The sequence below is a fragment of the Amblyomma americanum genome, chromosome 9, assembly GCF_052857255.1.
Source record: "Amblyomma americanum isolate KBUSLIRL-KWMA chromosome 9, ASM5285725v1, whole genome shotgun sequence".
NCBI classification, from domain to species: domain Eukaryota; kingdom Metazoa; phylum Arthropoda; class Arachnida; order Ixodida; family Ixodidae; genus Amblyomma; species Amblyomma americanum.
In genome coordinates, this window is record NC_135505.1 from 133928822 (window position 1) to 133948196 (window position 19375).

General features: G+C 43.3%; 1 protein-coding gene across 20 annotated transcripts in view; it reads left to right on the forward strand.

The window, feature by feature from the left end:
* The window catches only part of LOC144104439 (ral GTPase-activating protein subunit beta), a 59469-nt gene that overhangs the window by 32272 nt on the left and 7822 nt on the right, over positions 1 to 19375 (forward strand). For 10 of the 20 annotated variants that reach the window (XR_013308534.1, XR_013308535.1, XR_013308533.1 and 7 more), the window contains 11 exons: positions 2641 to 2721; positions 6944 to 7084; positions 9228 to 9454; positions 10785 to 10895; positions 11678 to 11870; positions 13506 to 13594; positions 15498 to 15622; positions 17357 to 17527; positions 17811 to 17883; positions 17996 to 18163; positions 18384 to 18522. Coding sequence is in view for 12 of the 20 variants with exons in the window: in XM_077637433.1 (XP_077493559.1) it covers positions 2641 to 2721; positions 6944 to 7084; positions 9228 to 9454; positions 10785 to 10895; positions 11678 to 11870; positions 13506 to 13594; positions 15498 to 15622; positions 17357 to 17527; positions 17811 to 17883; positions 17996 to 18163; positions 18384 to 18522 (1518 nt within the window). In the remaining 8 variants the exon portion in view is untranslated. The remainder of the gene's footprint in view (positions 1 to 2640; positions 2722 to 6943; positions 7085 to 9227; positions 9455 to 10784; positions 10896 to 11677; positions 11871 to 13505; positions 13595 to 15497; positions 15623 to 17356; positions 17528 to 17810; positions 17884 to 17995; positions 18164 to 18383; positions 18523 to 19375) is intronic. The other 10 variants (XR_013308538.1, XR_013308539.1, XR_013308536.1 and 7 more) reach the window with 1 other exon arrangement.

The following is a 19375-nucleotide window of genomic DNA, read 5'->3' on the forward strand; positions in this document are numbered from 1 at the left end:
GGCAATGCTTACACTGCTTTCTGAATCGCGTTATGTCCGCAAGGAGCTCTGTGGCAAAGGTGATCTAGGAGTGGTTAATATAGCAGCGGGATCTTCCACAGCGGTGCTGTGTGTGACATGTCTTGTTGCTTCTAGGCAAATTGTGGTGGCCGGTTTGATCCTTGCCTATTGAGGCTGAACCTTTGCTGGTGCCTCAAAAGAAATAGAAAAAAAAAGAATGCATGATTATGCTTTCTCAGTAATGCCTTTGACCATGCTCGTGGTGAAGTCACAACACAGGGTCACATGAGCAGCACTGGTCAAGTGATAGGCTTCAGCAATACTGATGACTACACCGGATATGCCAAGAATGGTCTACCAGCAGTCGTTACTGTAAAAATATGCATGCATTGGTTATTTAGGCTTGGTCGTGGGGTTAAATTGCAAATGCAAATGAGAGCGGTGCGCATGTGCTGACTCTAGCACGCTATGAAAATGCTGAGTGTTCAAATATGAACATAAATTTGATTCAAAATGACTGAGAAGCTGCTGAGAAATGTTGAGTGGTCTGAAATCATCATCATCATCATCATCATCAGCCTGACTGCACCCACTGCAGGGCAAAGGCCTCTCACATGTCTCTCCAATTAACCCTGTTTTTTTCCAGCTGCGCCCACCCTCTGCCTGCAAATTTTTTAATCTCATCCACCCACCCAACTTTCTGTTGCCCCCTGCTATGCTTACTTTCTCTTGGAATCCACTCCGTTACCCTTAAGGACCAGCGGTTGCCTTGTCTTCACATCACATGCCCTGTCCAAGGCCATTTCTTTCTCTTGATTTCGACTAGGATGTCGTTAGGACGCGTTTGTTCCCTCACCCACTCTGCTCGCTTCCGGTCTCTTAACGTTACACCTATCATTTTCCTTTCTATGGCTCGCTGTACTGTCCTTAACTTAAGCTGAACCCTTTTCGTTAGCTTCCACGTTTCTGCCCCGTTGTTCCAAAATAAGCTATAGACTTGTGTCCACTTGTGGTATCTCTAGTCAACCCTACTTCTTTTTGGCTGAATGGCATTAGATATATGTCAGCAGTGCTTTGTGAACATGCCAAGTTAGATGTGGTGCATACCATAATGGAAGGTGCTGGATTAGCATCAGCCATATTTAGCTGTTTGGTGTATGCATTGTGCTTCTTGCCTCATCGGCGTTCATGCTGCCATCTCGGGCATTGTGTCTGAATTCAGTTGATGTCTTAAGTCTGTCGCTGTAAACCTCTTTACGCACTTGGTATTGGTGATAAGAGCACCTACATAGCAAGTTATGATGTGCTGAAAAATTTGATGAAGTAGAAATTAACATCATTGTTCATGTGTCTTACTTTAAAACCCCTTTAATCGCTTTAACATTAGCTTGCCACTATTATGAGCTTGTGGGTATAAATATGCATTGTCAAGCAGATTTTTGCCACTGAAGTGCATTGACTCAGTGAGCTAAATTTCATACTGCAGTTCTTGCATTTTAATGGTGTTTTGTGGTAATATTATGTTGTATTTTTTCCTGGAAGTTGCTCGACTTTAGGTTTGGCCCCCGGGTATTGAAGGCATTCTATTGTTAGGCATAAAATGTTATGAAGGAACATTCTGACCTATTTCTAGGAAGTTTAATGAAGCTGGAACACAGTCTACTAAAGAAAATAGAATGTGCTCATTTGTGGAACATCCAACATTTCGCTATAGAAAGTCACTTCCTGAGCAATATCATTGAAATGGCGCTTTGTGGAATAAGGAACGTATGTGCTAAGTATATGAGCCAAGGATGAGTGCGTCTATGGTAGGGTCAATATGAACACAGCAGCGATGTTGGGTGTGACCCAACCAAGTTTTTTTCTGGTGGCACCAGGTGGCAGCACACTACATTGTAGAGCAGTTTTTCCTTGTAGCACCAGGCGGCAGTGCTATGCCTTGTACAGAAGATTTTTTTTGTGCCACCAGGTGGCGCTACAATACCTTCTACAGATGTTTTTTTCTTGTATCACTAGGTGGCAGCCCACTGTCTTTTCTGTACAGCACCTGATGACACGAACCGCCATCCTGTTTTGATGCGATAGCATTAAGGGTCCCATGTCCCAGAAAAGCAGGCATCGGTGTAGGCGTTGTTGGCGGTGGCTGAAAAATTTAGAAAAAATCTGCAGAGAAGCAACCTAGATGGCAGATGACCTAGGTGGCAGATGTGCCACCTAGGTCATGTGACCTTGTGACATCATCACAGCCTGCCCATCGAATTGTGAGCAAACTGCCCTTCCATGGCAGGTGACAGTTATTGATGATTGGTCGCGAGAGGTTGCTGGGAAGAGCAACCTTTGGTGTCACAAACCCCCACCAGTGGCAGCACCTGCCATCGCAGGGCAGTGGTGACACAGTGTAGCTGTATCGAGGTACCCTGTTCTACAAGGTTTCTCTATCTGGCACCAGGTGGCATTAAGGTACCCACTACAAAGTGTTTACTGATGACCCCTGCTCTCACTGAAAAGAGAAGGTGGAATGTTTCTTTTACCAAAATGAAATGGCCGCCTCAAGCAGTATGTCGTTGTTACCTTTCAAACCTGGGACAAGGAGAGGAAATGGTTGCATCCTGTGTCTCAGTGGCGTTCCACCCTGCACAGATGATGACTCGCTGCGAGAGAAATCGCACAGTGCATCCTCCGACTCAGACGGAGAATCCTGGCCAAGCTTGGAAGACTGTGGTAAATGCAATCGGCCAGATGACGCTTGCCTTCCCTCTGTGTAGTCGACATTTTGTGTGCGCTTCTGTCTTTTAACAGAGAATGCATATGGAGTGCTTGTCTGTAGAAGTCTGTGATTTTCGTCACTGTGGGATGCTGTGGCAGTTAGCTGCGAAGCATCTGTAGCTGTCGTCCCCCCCTTGTTGGTGTGCATTGTGGAACGGTTTGCAGATGCGATTAACTCTAGCACTGCTTATAAAATACTGGACTCAAAGTTAGCAGTTTTTAGACAAACCTCTAACAACTGGCGGGCTTGCCTTCTGGGTCTTGTGCTAAAACTGCGTTTTGCTGTGTGGTACAATTTTCTAAGCAGTGCTGTACTTGAATTTGGTTTGCATTGTGATGCTTTTGCAAGGGTGATTGAGATAAGTGCTACCTGTGCACCGTCTTTGCCAAAAGTACCTAGGTGGCAAGGTTTGTATCTCAGCTGTATGGTGGAGCCAGTATAGCATTCCTAAAGGCAAAGTGTCCAGAAAGGTGAGGACAAGAATTCTTCTTACCTTACACGTACTTATAGCTTAAGGGGTGCCATGAGTGCTGCGTTGCACAGCTCAGAACGAACCCAGTTACCTGGTTGCTTTACGGCAAGGACAATACCAGGGACTCTAGAACTTTTTCTTTTGAGTGGGTGGGGCAGGACTTCGGGTATGTTTAGTTATTTGTTTGTTTATTCCGTGTTTTATGTAAATATTCATTCAATTTTATGTGCTTTTATATTTCTAATATATTCCACTGTTCAAAAGTGCATTTGTTAATGCATATAATACTTGAAATGGGTAGTTAGCAAAGATGTGCGCACTAGGAGTGATTGACTGCTTTAAAAAAAGTTTGCATATAGTCTGTTTCAATTCTGCTATATCATGCTCGTGATCAATGGTCGGTCAGTCGACGACTTTTGTCAGGACATGATTGGTTTAGTTTACACAAATGAAATGCTTTACGACTGGCTACGAAGCCAACTAGCTTAGCAGCATGCGCGTTATATTAATAACATCCTAAAATTGAAGCATTTATCAGAAATATGATTTGAGTGCAAGTAGTTAGAAACGACGGGGGGAAGAGGGGAGCTGCTCCCATTTCCCCCCCCCCCCCCCTCCCCGTTCTGGAGTCCCTGGTTGATATGTGATGTGGGACCATTAGTTTTTCTGACAAGATGCACAAACTAGGCGGTTCACTGTTTGTGTCTTGTCTTGAATGCATTGCTGTCCCCAACATTGAAATGGCAAGCCACGGGCAAGTAACTGCTGTTTCAAACTTTCACTGTGAAATAGCATGCACAAAGCTTTTGATAGTATTTAAACAAATATGCCGGTTATGTATAGTAAGAATGAAAGCTCGGAATTAAGTCAAGCTAAATGGTGCTGCCATGCATTTGTTAACGGTATATTACATGTCTGCTTAACTTCGTCGGTTTCATGCTCGACGTGCTGTCCTGTTGTTTGTGCATGTGGAAAGTTGTGGTAGTTCTGTTAGTAGCATATTATGTCACACAAGTATAGATCAAGTCACACAGAATTACCACTCAACAACTGTGAAGTGGTTTGTCATAATGCCTAACCATTGATTTCATATGCGGCACATATAGCAGTATACATTGAAGCTGGTATTTTCAGCATTACTTTTGTAGGTCATGCAAAAACATACTTCAGAATCTTCTACTGTAAAGTTTGGCTATTGTTTCTTATGACGTGTATGATTATGTAAAATTCATTGGTGGAGCAAAATTTATGCTATGACTGCCTATTGATTAAAGTGCAAATTACGTCTAAGTGTAAACTGTAAAAGAATTTATAGTTTTAGAATAGACATTTAGGCATTTAACCACATTTGAAAGATTTTTACATTTCTCAGGGTGTTCATAAGAAGTAAACTGTCTTAATAAGAATGGGCAGTGGTAACTTTTGGCCACTGCATCTACAGTGGGCATAAAATAAGTGGGTATTTATGCCTTACAGTATACATTCCAACGGGCTTCGTACGTTGCGAATGTAAGATGAAGCCTAGTGCTGCGTCTGAAATATAACAAGTTTTTTTAATTCTCATTACGCCTCTCACATACGAACGAGATGATTTCTCACTAGACTTGTTATGTGAATTTCATGAAATGGCTGGTTAGGACCCCGATTTTCTCTAGAAACTGCACAGTAAGGGGTCTGTGCTGTTAGATTTCTGCGGTCACACGTGTGCTAGACAGAAAATATAGTAACAGGCTCTATCAATGCTGGGTGAAGCATAAAACCTTACTGAGCTCACTTTCTTAGCGCAAGCTTTTACAAGAAAGTGGACTTACTGGCTTCTCTAAACGTCGACTTTTAAATTGAATGCAGGACATTGTCTCTTTGTCCTGTAGAATATTTTTTTTTTGTTACAGCTGATGCATGTGTTTGTGAGCTGTACTGTTTGTTGTCACTGGTGTTGAATGGATGAAGAGTTATGGTGTTGTGACTAAAGAACTTACTAACATCTTCGGTTCGTGTTTCTGGCAGAATTTTGCCATGCCGATGTCGTCCTAAGTAGCATCGTCAGTCTCAATTGTTCCTTGGACGGATTACCCTCTACTTTGCGTGAAGTGGCTTATCGAGTAGTTCGCAATGCTTTTTGCAGTTCTCATATTTTCTGTTCTGCCTCTTACAAGTAGGCGTACACATCATGAAAAATACTTTGCATTTGCAAAGCTAGAGCTGTAAGCAGCAGTTGTGTGATGAGTTTGCAGTTAACTTCGCTCTTTTGATCTCACAGATGGTGCTGCACGATTTTTGGTTGTGCGTAATGCTAGCTCAAACCGGTGACGAAATACTAGCCCTGTAAATGGGCCGTAACAACAATGGAATGTCAACTTTGCGGAAATTACAAAATGCAGGTTTTTTAATTTTTCGGTACTATAACTTTAACCGCGTTGGCTAAAGTGTGTGTGAAACTCTTGGTATTGCATGGCTCTGACCTGACATGCAATAAAAGCTTTAAAAGAGAGCATGCATCGCGGCATCAAAATGTTTTTCGCTTTGAGTGAAGCATTGTCTACATAATAAATTGTATCTGAGCATTGTGTGATTGCATTTTGCATTTTGCTCAGTGGCCGCCCACCATGATGCAGCAAAAACAAGGTTGTATGCAATCATTCTTGTGGTTGCCTGTGCGCAAGTTTTTTGTTTAGATGTGGTGTGTTTGCTGCTGTCCTCAAGGTATGCATGGTGTCCCTGGAGTTTGTGTGGGCTAATTGACAGCTTTTATGTGTAGCGACAGAAATTGTCCCTGTGTTGCTGCCTCAGTCCTTGTATTTAGTCTTGTAAGAATGTAGAAGTAGGGCCTGAAATGTGCGCCTAACACTGTGTGCTAACAAAACAAGTACTAGTACTGGATTATTGCCAACTGCAAACTGTGCTACGAACACTCTTGCTCAATATACTGTACTTGAATAGAGTTTGTATGTGACACTGAAGACATCATAAGGACATGAAATCAATGGAGATGACTTCTTTATGGTTTAGAAAAGTTCTAGGAGATACGATGTGCCTCAAACAGTAGATCTGGTTCCGAACTCCAAATGTGAACACGTTAATGATAATTTCTAATTTAATGTAGAAAGTTGTGCAAACACATTAGGAGACCTGTTATGTGATCATGTTTCTTCAACATGTTTTCTTTCACTTGAGGTGGCTGAAAATGTCAATTACTATGCTATAAATGTTTCTTAATTCATTAAAGGCAATACAAACACATACTAAAGTGAGGACTGTGCATTTTTTGCCACTTATGTAATTTATTTTGCATTTTAAGCCACTTTATTAGCAATATATTTTGCTATTAATATACTTTCTCACGGTCACAGGATTTTCTTAAACAGACTGGCACAGTCTTTCGCACAGTTCAGGAGCCTTCATGGTGGAAAATGAATGTGCACCTAACTTGTGCAATCAGTTTTCATTAATTGAAAATTGAGAGAGACTGAAAATTTGTTTGAATTTTGCAGAGTTGGAATAACTAGGCGCCCTTTAGTACAGTTTTTGTTGATGAGGCCATAGCTTCAGTTTTGATAAACAGGCAGTTCTATTAATTTTCAATTAAACATTCAGTGTATCGTGGCTGTTGATGCCTCTCAAGTCACATGCTAGGAAGAAATTAATTTATTGGGCCAGCTAGTCAAGCGAGGTTGTGTAATGATGGTCCATTTTTCCTGACCTAGATTCGGCCAACGCACTGTTTGTGCGTTCCATCTACCTCGTGTGCCATCGCCTGATTTCCTCCTGGAAGAACGACCTTCACGTGTCCTTGGCTGCCCTCGAGGTGCTTTCCGGGCTTGCGAGAATTCGCCAACCGGTGCAAGGTTAAAGCCTCCTCTCGCTCTTGCGTTTTGCAAATTCTTAAAGCCCTGTATTTTCTCGCGTACCACATTTGATACGAACGGTGCGAAATCACATAGTTGTTGTTTCCACTCCTGAAAGAAGATTATCAAATCCTCAGATTATGACGTCAAGTTCATTTCCTAACATAATTTTCAAAGCGAAGCAAACATGTCAGCTACTAAAGATACCGCGGGCGCTCTGCTACATCAAGCACGTGATGGAATCGTGTTGAATTTAAGCATTCATTTCATATGACTATTTTTGTGTGCACAGTTTCACTGTATTTAGGCAGTTGGAAATTTATCCAAGTCGCCCATTATTAAAGTGCGGTGATATTACTTTTCTCAAGAATTGCACCAGCTTTTTTCATGTTTGTTTTGCATAGGTGGCCAGTAATAACTACATGCTAGAAGTTCAGAACTTCTATCGTCGATTTTCGTTGCGTGGGCACTGTGGGATTTTGTTGTATAGGGCTATTGAACCAGCCTGAAGTAGCTGTTGTTGCGGTTATGACACACGTGATGACATAGCCCCATGACGCTTTAAGTTATTGGAGTCACTGTACATGTTCGAGTATAGTTTCTAGCTGCAGGGGGCATTTACAAGCGCAGTCTTCCCATGTACAAACGGTCAGTGGTATTGACATCAATGAATGAGGTAAACAAAATGACCTCAGGCTTCCCGAGCTAGTATGCATATTCTCACAGTTTTTGCCCACGAAATGATGAAAAGTCTTCTAGGCTGCTACAGTCTTTACTACAAAACAATACGCTTGTAAACTTGCACTGAGTGAGTAGTACCTGTAGCTCAGATGCATGATGTAGTAATAACCAGCTAGCCTAATCAGTACTTTGTTATTTCATTAGTGTACATGACGGCTGTTGAGGGTAAGAGCATTAAGTGCATCGTGTTCCTGGTTTTTGTGGAGTGGCGCGGCGTGGCTAGCACATGCAGTGAACAGCCCCAGAAGAAGGGACTAGATTATGAAGACCAGCAGGAGATAGAAGGGCACAAAAGGAACGGTTTCTCAGTCCAGTGCTGATGTTTAAGCCACGGCAGTGAACTCCGTCAGGGCCACAGCATTCACTAGCATTGATGTTGTAGTATATCGTAATGGCAAACTCTGCTTTCAAGCACATACTGTGAGCTTTCGGGGTTTCCTTAGCATGCCTATTTCTGCCCAGTTGTTAGTCTTGCATTTCTTTTATTCGAGCGCACTTTGTAGTTACTTTTTATATTTAATGAAGGTGACATTGCAAAAGATACCTATATCATGGCTGATATAGCAACCAATGTAGGCTGGCCAGTGCTCATTTGTACCAGTGTAACACGGCTGATTCTTTTTTTGCTTTTTCTCAACAGATCTACAAACTCTTTGTAAGTACTAGTCAGCATGCCTTCTGTTTCTATAGTTGTAAGGAACCAACAGACACGGTGCTGTAAATCTATGGTTTCCGCTCTCTCTTGTCACGTATAGAAAATGTCGCAGGAGTTTGTGTAACAAATGCAGAGTGCCGTGTTTTCCATTTCCTGCATAAACCTTCCTATGTGGCTCAGTGGTTATGGTGTTTGCTTACTGAGCTCAGGGTCATGGGATTGAATTCCAGTCGCGGCAAGAGCACATTTTGATGCAGGTGAATTTCAAACGAGTCCATGTGGTGTGTGATGTCGACGCATGTTAAAGAACTTCAGGAGGTCAAAATTAATCCGGGCCCTCCTGTATGCCATCTCTTCGTAGCCTTTTTTCAGCTTCGGGATTTTAAACCCCACTGCCTACCATAAATGAAATAAGTAAATTTGTTTTATTATGGAAAGAAATGGCTCAGCAGCTGTCTTCGCTTCTTGGTGGACATCTCAGCCAAGCCATGAAGGTAGAGGTGGAGGTGGGAATGGAAGAAGAAAGGAAAAAGCGGCACTGCAGTGGAAGGTTCGGATAAATTTTGGTCACTTACGGATCTGTAATGCTCACTGACATTGCACAGCACACGGGCAAACATCATGGTTTCGCTGCAATGCTTGATCCTTACCAACGGTGTTGAGTGCCTGGGAATGCTGTCTTGGTGCTCTTGGGTTTGTGATTATTAAGCCTGCACTCATGTGCCTGCTCTGTCTCCTGCGATGCAGACTCTCTCGAGTGCCCGCGCGCCGTCAAGTGGATCTGCGACTTCATCGTGTACCAGTGCCAGCGGCCACCGCAGCTGCACTCGCGTGACCTCCACTCGACCATTGTCGCCGCCTTTCAGTGCCTGACAGCCTGGCTCATGGCGCACCCGATACTTCTCCAGGATAAGGAGAGCATGCACCATGTGCTAGAGGTCGTCGAGCTGGGCATCTCGGGCTCCAAGTCGCAGGTGAGCTGGACAAAGGAATGCAAGGGAAGGAGAAGAAGAAAGCTGAGCGGTGCTGTGCCACTTCCTTTTCTCCATGTCGTGGATTCATGGCGCACCGTATTCGCATCATTCGTACGTGGCAGAGTCTGAATGGCCATGCTTATACAGTATTGTGCATCTTTATTGTGAAGACTTTTAAAAATTTTCTTGCCTCAACCGCTGGCTCGTTTACGCTGAAACTGCGCACAGAACTTAGTTAGTGCGGTAACTTTTGTCTCGTAATGAGTTTGTCGACTGTACTTACCTGGCTCAGCCGCGCATGATGCAAACCTGTAATCGTCTGCCTCTAAATCGACGAACCAAAAGCTACCAACTCTGGGTTTCCACCAAAGGGCGTTAGTGGCGTCATCTGGTGTTTGCATAGGAAAGCGCCACGGCGTGAAGGGCGCCGAGGTCATCATTACAAGTTGCGCAGGTCCTTTGATGGCACCACTGCTGCTCTTTGCGGCAATCCGGCGTTGGCGGTTTTCTGTTCATCGATCTCTGCACAGATGATTACAGAGTTGCTTCATTCGCGGCTGAATCAAGTAAGTATCGTTGTAAAACTTGCTACAAGACAAAAGTTACCACAATACACAAGCTCTTTTGCTCAGTTTTACCACAAACGAGCCAGCAGTTTAAGCGAGAAAATTTTTTGAAGTCTTACGCGATAAAGATGCACAATACTGTACTTGCACCAAGGTCATGCTGAGAAGAAACAAAAAAAAGAAGACATATAAATGGTAGAAGATATATTCCTGTGTAACTCATGTTATGTTACACAGGCGTTATAACAGCTGCGTTGCATTAATATAATAAAATTATGAAGAAAGATACGATTACTGTTTAATTAAAATTAACAAATGAAGCTGGCTGATGAGTACCTAAAAATCTTGAAACTGCTTATTAATGCTCAGGGGCCTGCATTAGTAGCAAAATTCAATGCTTCTCCATCATCTCTCAGTGCACAATGCATTGAGCATAGGAAGTATGAGCTTCAAAATCTTGGGCTGTTCTGCACTTAGGATTAGCTTTTGCGTGAAGTTCTTCTATCTGGCCACCATGCATCTGTAGAGGCTAGCAATTTGACCTTGTCTGGATAAATACGTCCGAAAAAGGTGTTTCTGCAATGTTGTAAGGAATTGATGCGGCGCTGCATGCATAAATGAACATCACTCACATTGTTAAAGTCTGCATCATATGTGACGTTATAGTCATTACAAGGATGCCACAGTTGAGCCTTTATGTTAGACATTGGGAATTGTCAGCTGACGTGCGAGCGCTTTGATTGATTGTTGCGTGTGCATTCCAGCCCAAAGTGTCCGATGTGCCTCAGTTGAAGGCCGAAAAGGAGCTGAAGCCTTCATCTCTGCGTGTCCGAGATGCCGCTGAAGCACTTCTGTCCTGCATGATGGACCACGCGGTGAGGAAGCCATTTGTGGCTTGAGCTTCAGCGTGTCTTTTTTATTCCATAGCACATGTCATGACGGAGTTAGTACTACAGCAGTCCGGACTATTTCAACATTGCAAAAATCAAGGCATGCTTTGTATGTTCTTTGTTCTGTATAAAGGTCTGCTTGCTTCTTTCGTGTCTGAAATATGTTTTTTTGCAATTTTTGTTGCTTTAATTCCTCAGGTGAGGTTAAGCAATTTTTTTTTACTGGCATAGGACTACAATAAAAGGCCTGCCTGAAGTATTCGGCACATGGTTCTGCTATTGTACCTGCAGCGGATGCTTTGTAGTCGGTCCTTTTTATCTTCTCAATTCCCGATAAGATTGAATGGGCCCCCGTATAGCATAGTACTTTAGATTTGCAGCTTGTACCTGGTATTTACTGTGAAAAGGATTACTGTGAAAACCATTTGTATTTCCTTTGCAATTACATGTGTTTCCTTTTCAACCCGCTAGTTTCTTCTCCTGGCTTTGACGTCATTAGTACCCTGTGCCACTATAGCGATGAAATGTTATTTTTGTACCCTTGTACTTTACGTATTCCCTTTGTTTTATATTCCCTCCTTGTAACCACTCCTGCATGGGCCCGAGAAGGGCCTGCAGTATCTGTAAATAAATAAATAAATAAATAAATAAATAAAAGGAAGAAATATCTGAGCTTGGGAACCAGTCCATCTGCCATAGTTCTTTTTGAGCACACAAGGTTAATGAAACGCTGAATGATCCATATGGCTTTCCGTTGCCTGCCGCAGGGCTACTTCCCCAAGTTGGCTGGTCCTGAGACGTTGTCTTCTCTGCTCGATGAGGAAGCATTGCTCAAGTTTGGAAACGCGGATGCCACAACGTCATCGCTGCCGGAGGCCGTGGGCAGACACTTCCGCTACTTTGTCGCGCAAAACTCTGCCGTCATTGCCGTCTTGGAGCAGAACCTTGGAAATGACCAGGGTGAGTTCATTTGCCAGCTTTCCTTTACACTAGTGGGGGGGGGGGGGGGGGGGGGGGGAACTACACTTATATTACACTGGGCCCCAAAATACCAGCTCTCCCTAGCATCCTAGTGTATATAGGGTGTCTTGTCTTATCTTCAGGGCATTGGCTTCACTAACCAACCTCACTTTGCACCAGCACACAAATTATTCCTCTGTACAGTTTAATTACGTCCAGTTATGCATATATTTTCAACGTATTTTGAGTCATTCCTTTTCCGTGCCCAATCTCTTCGTGGACTTTTTCTCCTTCCATACCGCTTTCTCAGCGGAGAGTGAATGTTAACAGTTTTTGAATGCTGCTGACAATCTTTATGCTTTATTAAAGAGCGTTCTTTCACTTAGTTCTTTGCTCTTTTTGTCATTCATCCTTTGATGCACTGACACAAATCTAAAAGAACAAACATTCAGCAATTGTGTTGTTAACCTACTGCTGTGTCCATGTGTTTTTTCATGCGTGTCAAAAAGCATGCCTGCTGTCTCATACTATTCCTGCCCATGCTAGTCGTGTATTGAGGGAGACAGAATGAGAAAGTACTTCTGCTGTAGAGTCTGGAGCACAAGGACACCATCATAGGCCCAATCTAGACTTTGTTCATTTTTTAAACCTTTTTATGTTTATATAATTAATCCTTTCTATATCTCAAGGCACCAACCAATGTTTTAAAGAAAGATCTGAGAAGTCAGACCTATTCCCAAGTGTGTCGCTGTGGCACTGGCAGTGTCCTATTTTGGAGCAGGAGCCTTTAAAGGAAGAAAAAATATGTTATGTCTAGGGGCGACTGGCTTGAATAGTCCTTTTGTGTCCTTCCACGACATCAGCAGCGGCCCTGAACGCAGAAGCCTCAGGACAGATTTGTGCTTTTTTGTTTGGGAAGACTACCTCCAATCTCTCTAAGATGGTGTATGCAATATATACTGCAAATTTCTAACTGTCGGCTCCTAGATTTTGTCTTCAATTGGGCACTGAAGGTGCTTTCTTTTGAAATTTGTCATTTTAGCATAAAGGGAGCTAACTGAAACACATAGAAGGCAGTAGGATCCCAAGGGAGCACTAATGTTACAAAAGCAGTAAAATCTGAATGAATGAGCCCTTTACTACATCATCGCTCAGAGCTGATGTGTTGCTACTGTACATTAAGCTCAATATAGTACCAGCACCAGTGAAAGCAAGGCAGTGAAATGTACGGGAAATCAAAAAATATCTGTGATCGTGCTGCACAATCTAAGGAAATTGAAAGAAAAGTTTTGTGGCATATTGTCACCCATGACCGCATTAGTATCTTTGTTGATTTTTTTTCTCTGTTAGTCAGACGGGTGCCTGTCTTTCACTGTGTGTACAATTGTGCAGATGCATGACTTCGCATGTGCATGAATGTTGTCGGTGTCCCGGTGGCCGTATTGGAAGATCGACTAGCCTCTGGACAGTTGCCGTCATTTTCAACGACTTCTCGGCTTTCCTTGAAAATTGGATTCACTTTGTGTTGTGACTTACCCACATTGCTGAAACCGAAACGCAATATCAGACTGTTAAAACTATTCATCGTCACATTTGTAATGATGTGTAGTTTTAACTGGGCAACCATTGATGCAGGCGCACTCCCAACTGTGACGCTTTTGGTGAGGGTTCCATTTGGACGACACGCGTGGACAATGCAACTTCGGCAGCTTCCACGGCACAAGGTGGGCTTTAGTTTTTTTGGTCCATATCATTAAAGAAAAAAGGATGGAATGAATTTAAAATCGACAATAACTGGTTAATGTGTTGTGTGTGAAACCACAAAAGGAGGGTATTGTTGCCGCAAGCATACAACCAAAGGACCAGACTGGCTTTTGAAAGGCTGCTCGACAGTCGGCTATATACACACCATCTATCTGGGGACAGAGAAGTGCTCAGAATATAACCAACCCCTATATATGGCCTTCACAGATTGCAAGAAACCATTTGACTCAGTCGGAATGTCAGCATTCTTGCAGGCACTAGTAAAACAGGTTGTAGAAGAGGCGTATTTAAAGGGCCTGGAAAAATTACGGAGGACACTTTAGACTATTGACATAGTTTGGATGCAAAAGCATAGCTTTTTAAAATTTTCTTTTTCGTTTCATTTATTAAAAAAAAATATCTCTTCCTTTCTAATGACACACCTGCTCATTACCATAAAGTCGTTAATCAACACATATAGTAAGTTCACCTTTGTTCGCCAAGAAGCAATGTGGTTTTGTGGCCCATGGGTTGCATGCTTGCCTCGCATTCTGAAAGCCCTGGGTTCAATTTCGCACCTTTGGAAGAATTTTTTTATTTTTTGGATACCACAGTGATGTCATCTGGGATTTTTGGGCCCACCGCTGTTGGATATTGCCGATGCCAGGTTTCGCTACCGATAGGCCATATAATGCTTCCGCATTAAAATGTCCACAGTAGCAACACAGCCACCGTAGTCCTGCATATAAAAAGTAATAAAACCCCAATAACGAAGAAGGTTGTCGCGCAAGAGGTATTAAGAGGTCTTGGTCTGAAAGAATCGGGGCTAAAATTTAACGGAGAATACCTTAGTAATCTACGGTTCACTGGTGTTATTGCTTTGCTAAGTAAACTCGGGGGACAAGCAGCAAAGCGGGATTGAGGACCTAGAAAGGCAGAGCAGAACGGTGGGCCTTGAAATGAATACGAAGGAATCTGTAGGAATCTTAAGTAGTCTCAGAAGGGAGCAACAGCTCGCGATAGGCAGCAAAGCATTGGAAGTGACAAGGGAGTGCAGCTACTCAGAGCAGGTAGTCACCGCTGACATAAAACCCAGCATTGACGTAACTAGGTGAATAAGAATGGGATAGCGTACATTTGGGAGGTACTCCACGTCGTGAATAGCAGCTTATTATTATCCTTCATAAGGCAAGTATATAACAGTCGTGTCTTACCGGTACTTACCTATCAGCGGGAAACATGGACACCAGTGAAAAGGCCTGAACTTGGAATTGAGGACAACGCAGCAAGCTATAGAAAGAAAAATGACAGGTGTAACATTAAGAGACGGTAAGAAAGCGGAATGGGTCAGGGAACGAATACAAATTAATGATGTCCTTATTTAAAATTAAGGAGAAATGGGCATGCACGGGCAGGATATGTAATGTGAAGGCAACGTAACCATTGGTCTCTTTGAATGACAGAATGGATTTCAAGAGAAGGCAGGCGCAGCAGGGGGTGGCACAGGGTCGTGTGGGCGAATGAGACTAGAAAATTTGCAAGGGTAAGGCGACCACAGCTGGCAGAGAGAAGAGTTAATTAGAGGGATATGGGAGAGGCCTCTTTCCTGCTGTGGAACTAGTCAGGCTTGTGATAATGGTGATGATGATGGTCAATGCAGGTACCGGATGTTGGTGTGTTGAGACATTGACATTTTGTGAGAACTTTGAGTTGATGTCACGGCAAACTGGTCAACACAGCAAAATAATATGCCTGACGGCCGGTTAACGATTGGCTGCTCATTCAGTGTTTGTGGTTCTGTTGTAAGTGTTGCGCTCCTTGTCTTACCGGTCACCACGTTTTGCTAATTTCCCTGAATACTTTTGCCATGTTTTTTGCATGCAGTCTGGGTCTCGAAGTGCGGCTGTGAATCCAGGGAGACCGATGCCCTGTTATGAGCCGGCAGTTCGAACAAATCCACCGCCGTCTTTTTTCCCTGAAAGCATTGCGGACATTCCCACGTGTGAAATGTGAGTTTGCTTCACAACCATTGAAGCTTGGCTGACATTGTCTTGTACTACTTCCTTTTGTTCATAGTGTGCCCAGCAGCGAAAGCAATGAACCAGTCCTTCCTGTTTCGGTTGGCATTTGCACCTGAAGTGATGATGCTGTTTTTTTTGCTTGGCTGTCAGAGAGCTATGTATTATACCAGGTGTTTCACCTAAGACTTTACACAATTTTTAAAAATAGGCTTTTCGAGTTAGAAGAGCGCTTTTTTCGCCGTAGCATTGTCAGCGGTGTAGTGCATCCGAATACAGCTTAGACGTGCCAACTAGCAGCCTGGTTAACTAATATTGTATAGTTAACTTGGTAACTATCACTGCTAGGCTCCTTAATTTTTGAGAGGTACTTAGCCCACTGTAAGTAACATCCACATCAGTTTCTAAAATTTCGAACACGCGGTTACCCTCAGCACTGTGGCCCAACAAATTCTGCCTATGTCGCGCCATAACACCTGTGCTTTGGAGAAGCTGGCAGTCAAACCAACTTCTCCAATGCATGTAGTTCATCAAAATAGCCAAAATGTGTTGGGCCACAGCACCAAGGGTAACTGCATTTTCGAAATTCTAAAAACTGATATGGATATTACTTATGGTGGGTTACACGTCTCTCAATAAGTAAGGAGCCTAAGAGGAATGGTTAAAAAAGTTAACTATTCAATATTAGTTAAGCAGCCTGCTAGTTCGGAAGTCTTAGCTGTATACTGATTCTATGACTACAGCATGATGGACAGGACAGTGAAGAACGAAACACACAACACATTCTGTTGTACTGGACCACTGACATTGCTATGCCAAAAAAAGTGCTCTTCTGACTCGGAAAGCCTATTTTTAAAAATTGTTTAAAGTCTGAGATGAAACACCCTATATATAGCAGTATTCACTATATTGCCCTGTTCTGAGGGAGTAGGGTACTGCTCTGAGTCAGGACTAGCATTCCTGGTTGAAATGAGTACTCGTAACAGGAGTGTCCCTAATCCTGTAGTCAGTATTTATTTGTTAGTGGTTTTAGGCTGTGTTCCTGGTCAGAATGTCCCAGTCAGTGTCCCAATGTAGTCAGTGTTTTTAATCGGTTTAGCTATATGGAGTTTAACATCCCAAAGTTACTCGTGCTATCAGGAACGCCATAGTGGAGGGCCGTGGCTAATTCTGGCTACCTGGGATTCCTTAATGTGCATGTTCAACATTCTCGGACAAAAATTTGGAAAATTGGAAAATTTTAAGACCTTGTTGTGGAAGTATTGAGGGTAATGGTCTATTATTCTGATATGTAGCAAAATCTTTCTTTGAAAGTGTTTCCATCAATCTCATCAAGCAGTTAAGACCGCTGTAGAAAACCAATGGGGAACTCTTTTGACGATAGCAAAAATGGTAATAGGAAAAAAATGCTGGACTGCTGTCGGGTCATCTATGGATATACTGATTGTTATAGTGAAACCTTACAATATATGAAAAATTTCCATTCATAAACTGGTTCCCGTTCAAAAATGCTTTTTTCCAGAATTGTTGGGTGTTGTTGGGGGGGTATGGTTGGGTACCATAACCACTGAGCCACCTCAGTGGTTACGGAGTTCCATAACCAGTGCGCCACCTCAGGATTAGTCGGCGTCTTTAGTCATTTACATTGGTGTCCCTAGTCAGTGTACCTAGGCTGTGTCCGTAATCGGTGTCCCTATTCTTGTTTTCATCTCGTCCTTCTGGCAGTGACAAGAGCATTCCAGATCCGACATCACAGATGCTGAGCCGCGATGAAGCTCAGATGCTGGGCTTCCTCGACCAGCAGGCCAAGGTGGAGAAAAGCATCTGCCGCCGGTGGGAAGAGGCCATGCAGGAGCAGGATTTTCCCGATCCAGCCACGGACTGCAATGCTCCCAGGTTTGTGGTTCAGTCACTTGGAGTAAGGCTGTCGGCGGCGGTCACAATGGGGCCCATTTAGCATCTGTACCATGCTTGACTGTCGCGACTGTTGAGTGCCTGTACTGCAACCGCTTTTTTATGTTATATTGGCATGTCTGCTGATATATCTAGCAGACAGCAAGCTGATGTTAATATGCTGACAACTGTCAGTGCACTGTAGTTGCGTAGGTACTCGATGAAGCTGCCAGTGCTCGAAATTCTCTTTAGTTTTAGTAGAAAAACCTTGTTTCTGGCATTTCAGTGTCTGTCAAGAATTCCAGACCGCCCGCTTGTTCTTGTCGCACCTAGGATTTCTCTGGGACGATGTCGGAAAGGTATTTGAGCCTTCGCAGCTGCTATTTTTCTCTTAAGCTTTGCTGCTTTCGCTAACTGCTGGGTTTAGCCTTGCAGTCATAACACTGATGTTTCTTTTGTGCTACTGGCCAGGTGGTGACGGGAAACGGCCAACCTCTGATGGCGCTGAACCAGAACCAGCCAGGATTCTACAGTGCGCTCGACAGCCTGGACCGCATCTCCTCACGCACCAACGACACTGTGTTTGTCTTCTATGTCAAGGAGGGCCAAGTGACCCCGCTCGAGATCCTGGGCAATGTGGTGAGTTTTTTGAGCATGTGCATCCGATATCTGCAAGGGAGTGACGTTAACCTTAAAGAGACGGTAAGAATAGTTCTGTGCTGTTGTGGAGGTCATGGTGGTTATGTGCGTGCAAGCAAAAAAAGATGGCTTACGGTTGGTGCGTGACTTTCTGACACTGATTCCATTGTGTGCTTTGCTTGATGTTGGTGTAACCCAGCGGCGTCTCTTTTTCCTGCAGACAAGCAGCCGAAATGTGCATCCACAGTTTCTCGAGTTCCTGCGATCACTGGGTTGGCCAGTTGACGTGGGAATGCATACTGGCTGGACTGGCAATGTGGCCACCTCGTGGAGAGTTACCAGTGGTGACTTCAACATTGGTACGGAGCTGTTCACAGGTTCATGTTCTATACCACCGTCCGCAGTTGTACCTACTGACTGTGGCATCACTTTTTGAGGCATATATAATTGCTTCTCATAGTAAATTGATTGGCTAGCTTGCGCTGAGATTTCGCAGAAATGTCATATACTTGGCAGTGTGCATTGCTTCATGCCACATTCAGTCAGATTAATCGCATATTTTCTTTGAAATAAATTGAAATTTGCAGGTTGTCTTTGGCAAGGCCTATTTAAAATATGCATCTTTGGTAATGCAGATGATGACTGCCTGTACTGCTACTATGTACAGGCCAAGAACCTTTGCCTTAAGATCCAGCACTCTGAAATCGGATAGCGTACCATATAGATGATGGTGCCATCTGTCTTAAAGTGAGACGTTTGCTGCTACTTGTTTCAACCTCACGGTAGCTAATACATGAAGGTATACACAGTGCCGGGTATGCTGGGTACTTGTGTCCATTAGTAAGTTATAAGTAATGACTATAGGGTTAGGTGTTAAGTATCTTCTAGTGCACAGTTACGAAAACATTGGTGCTATATATGTTAGCAGCATGTCTTATTGGGTTTTAAGTATTACATCACAATGTATATGGGGTGTTTAACATTCCAAAGCAGCTCATGGGCTATGCTAAAGGTTGTAGTGGAGGGCTCCTGATTAATTTTAACTGGCTGGGGTTCTTTAACACTACTGGCATTGCATAGCACATGGGCATTTTCGATTTCGCTTCCATCAAAATTGTTGGAGATACAAGCATTGGGTACTGGTCTGTTGTGGCACAGAACACGAAGGCAGTATAGCACTGCTAAGCTAAGCATTAGGTTTTCAAAAAAAAA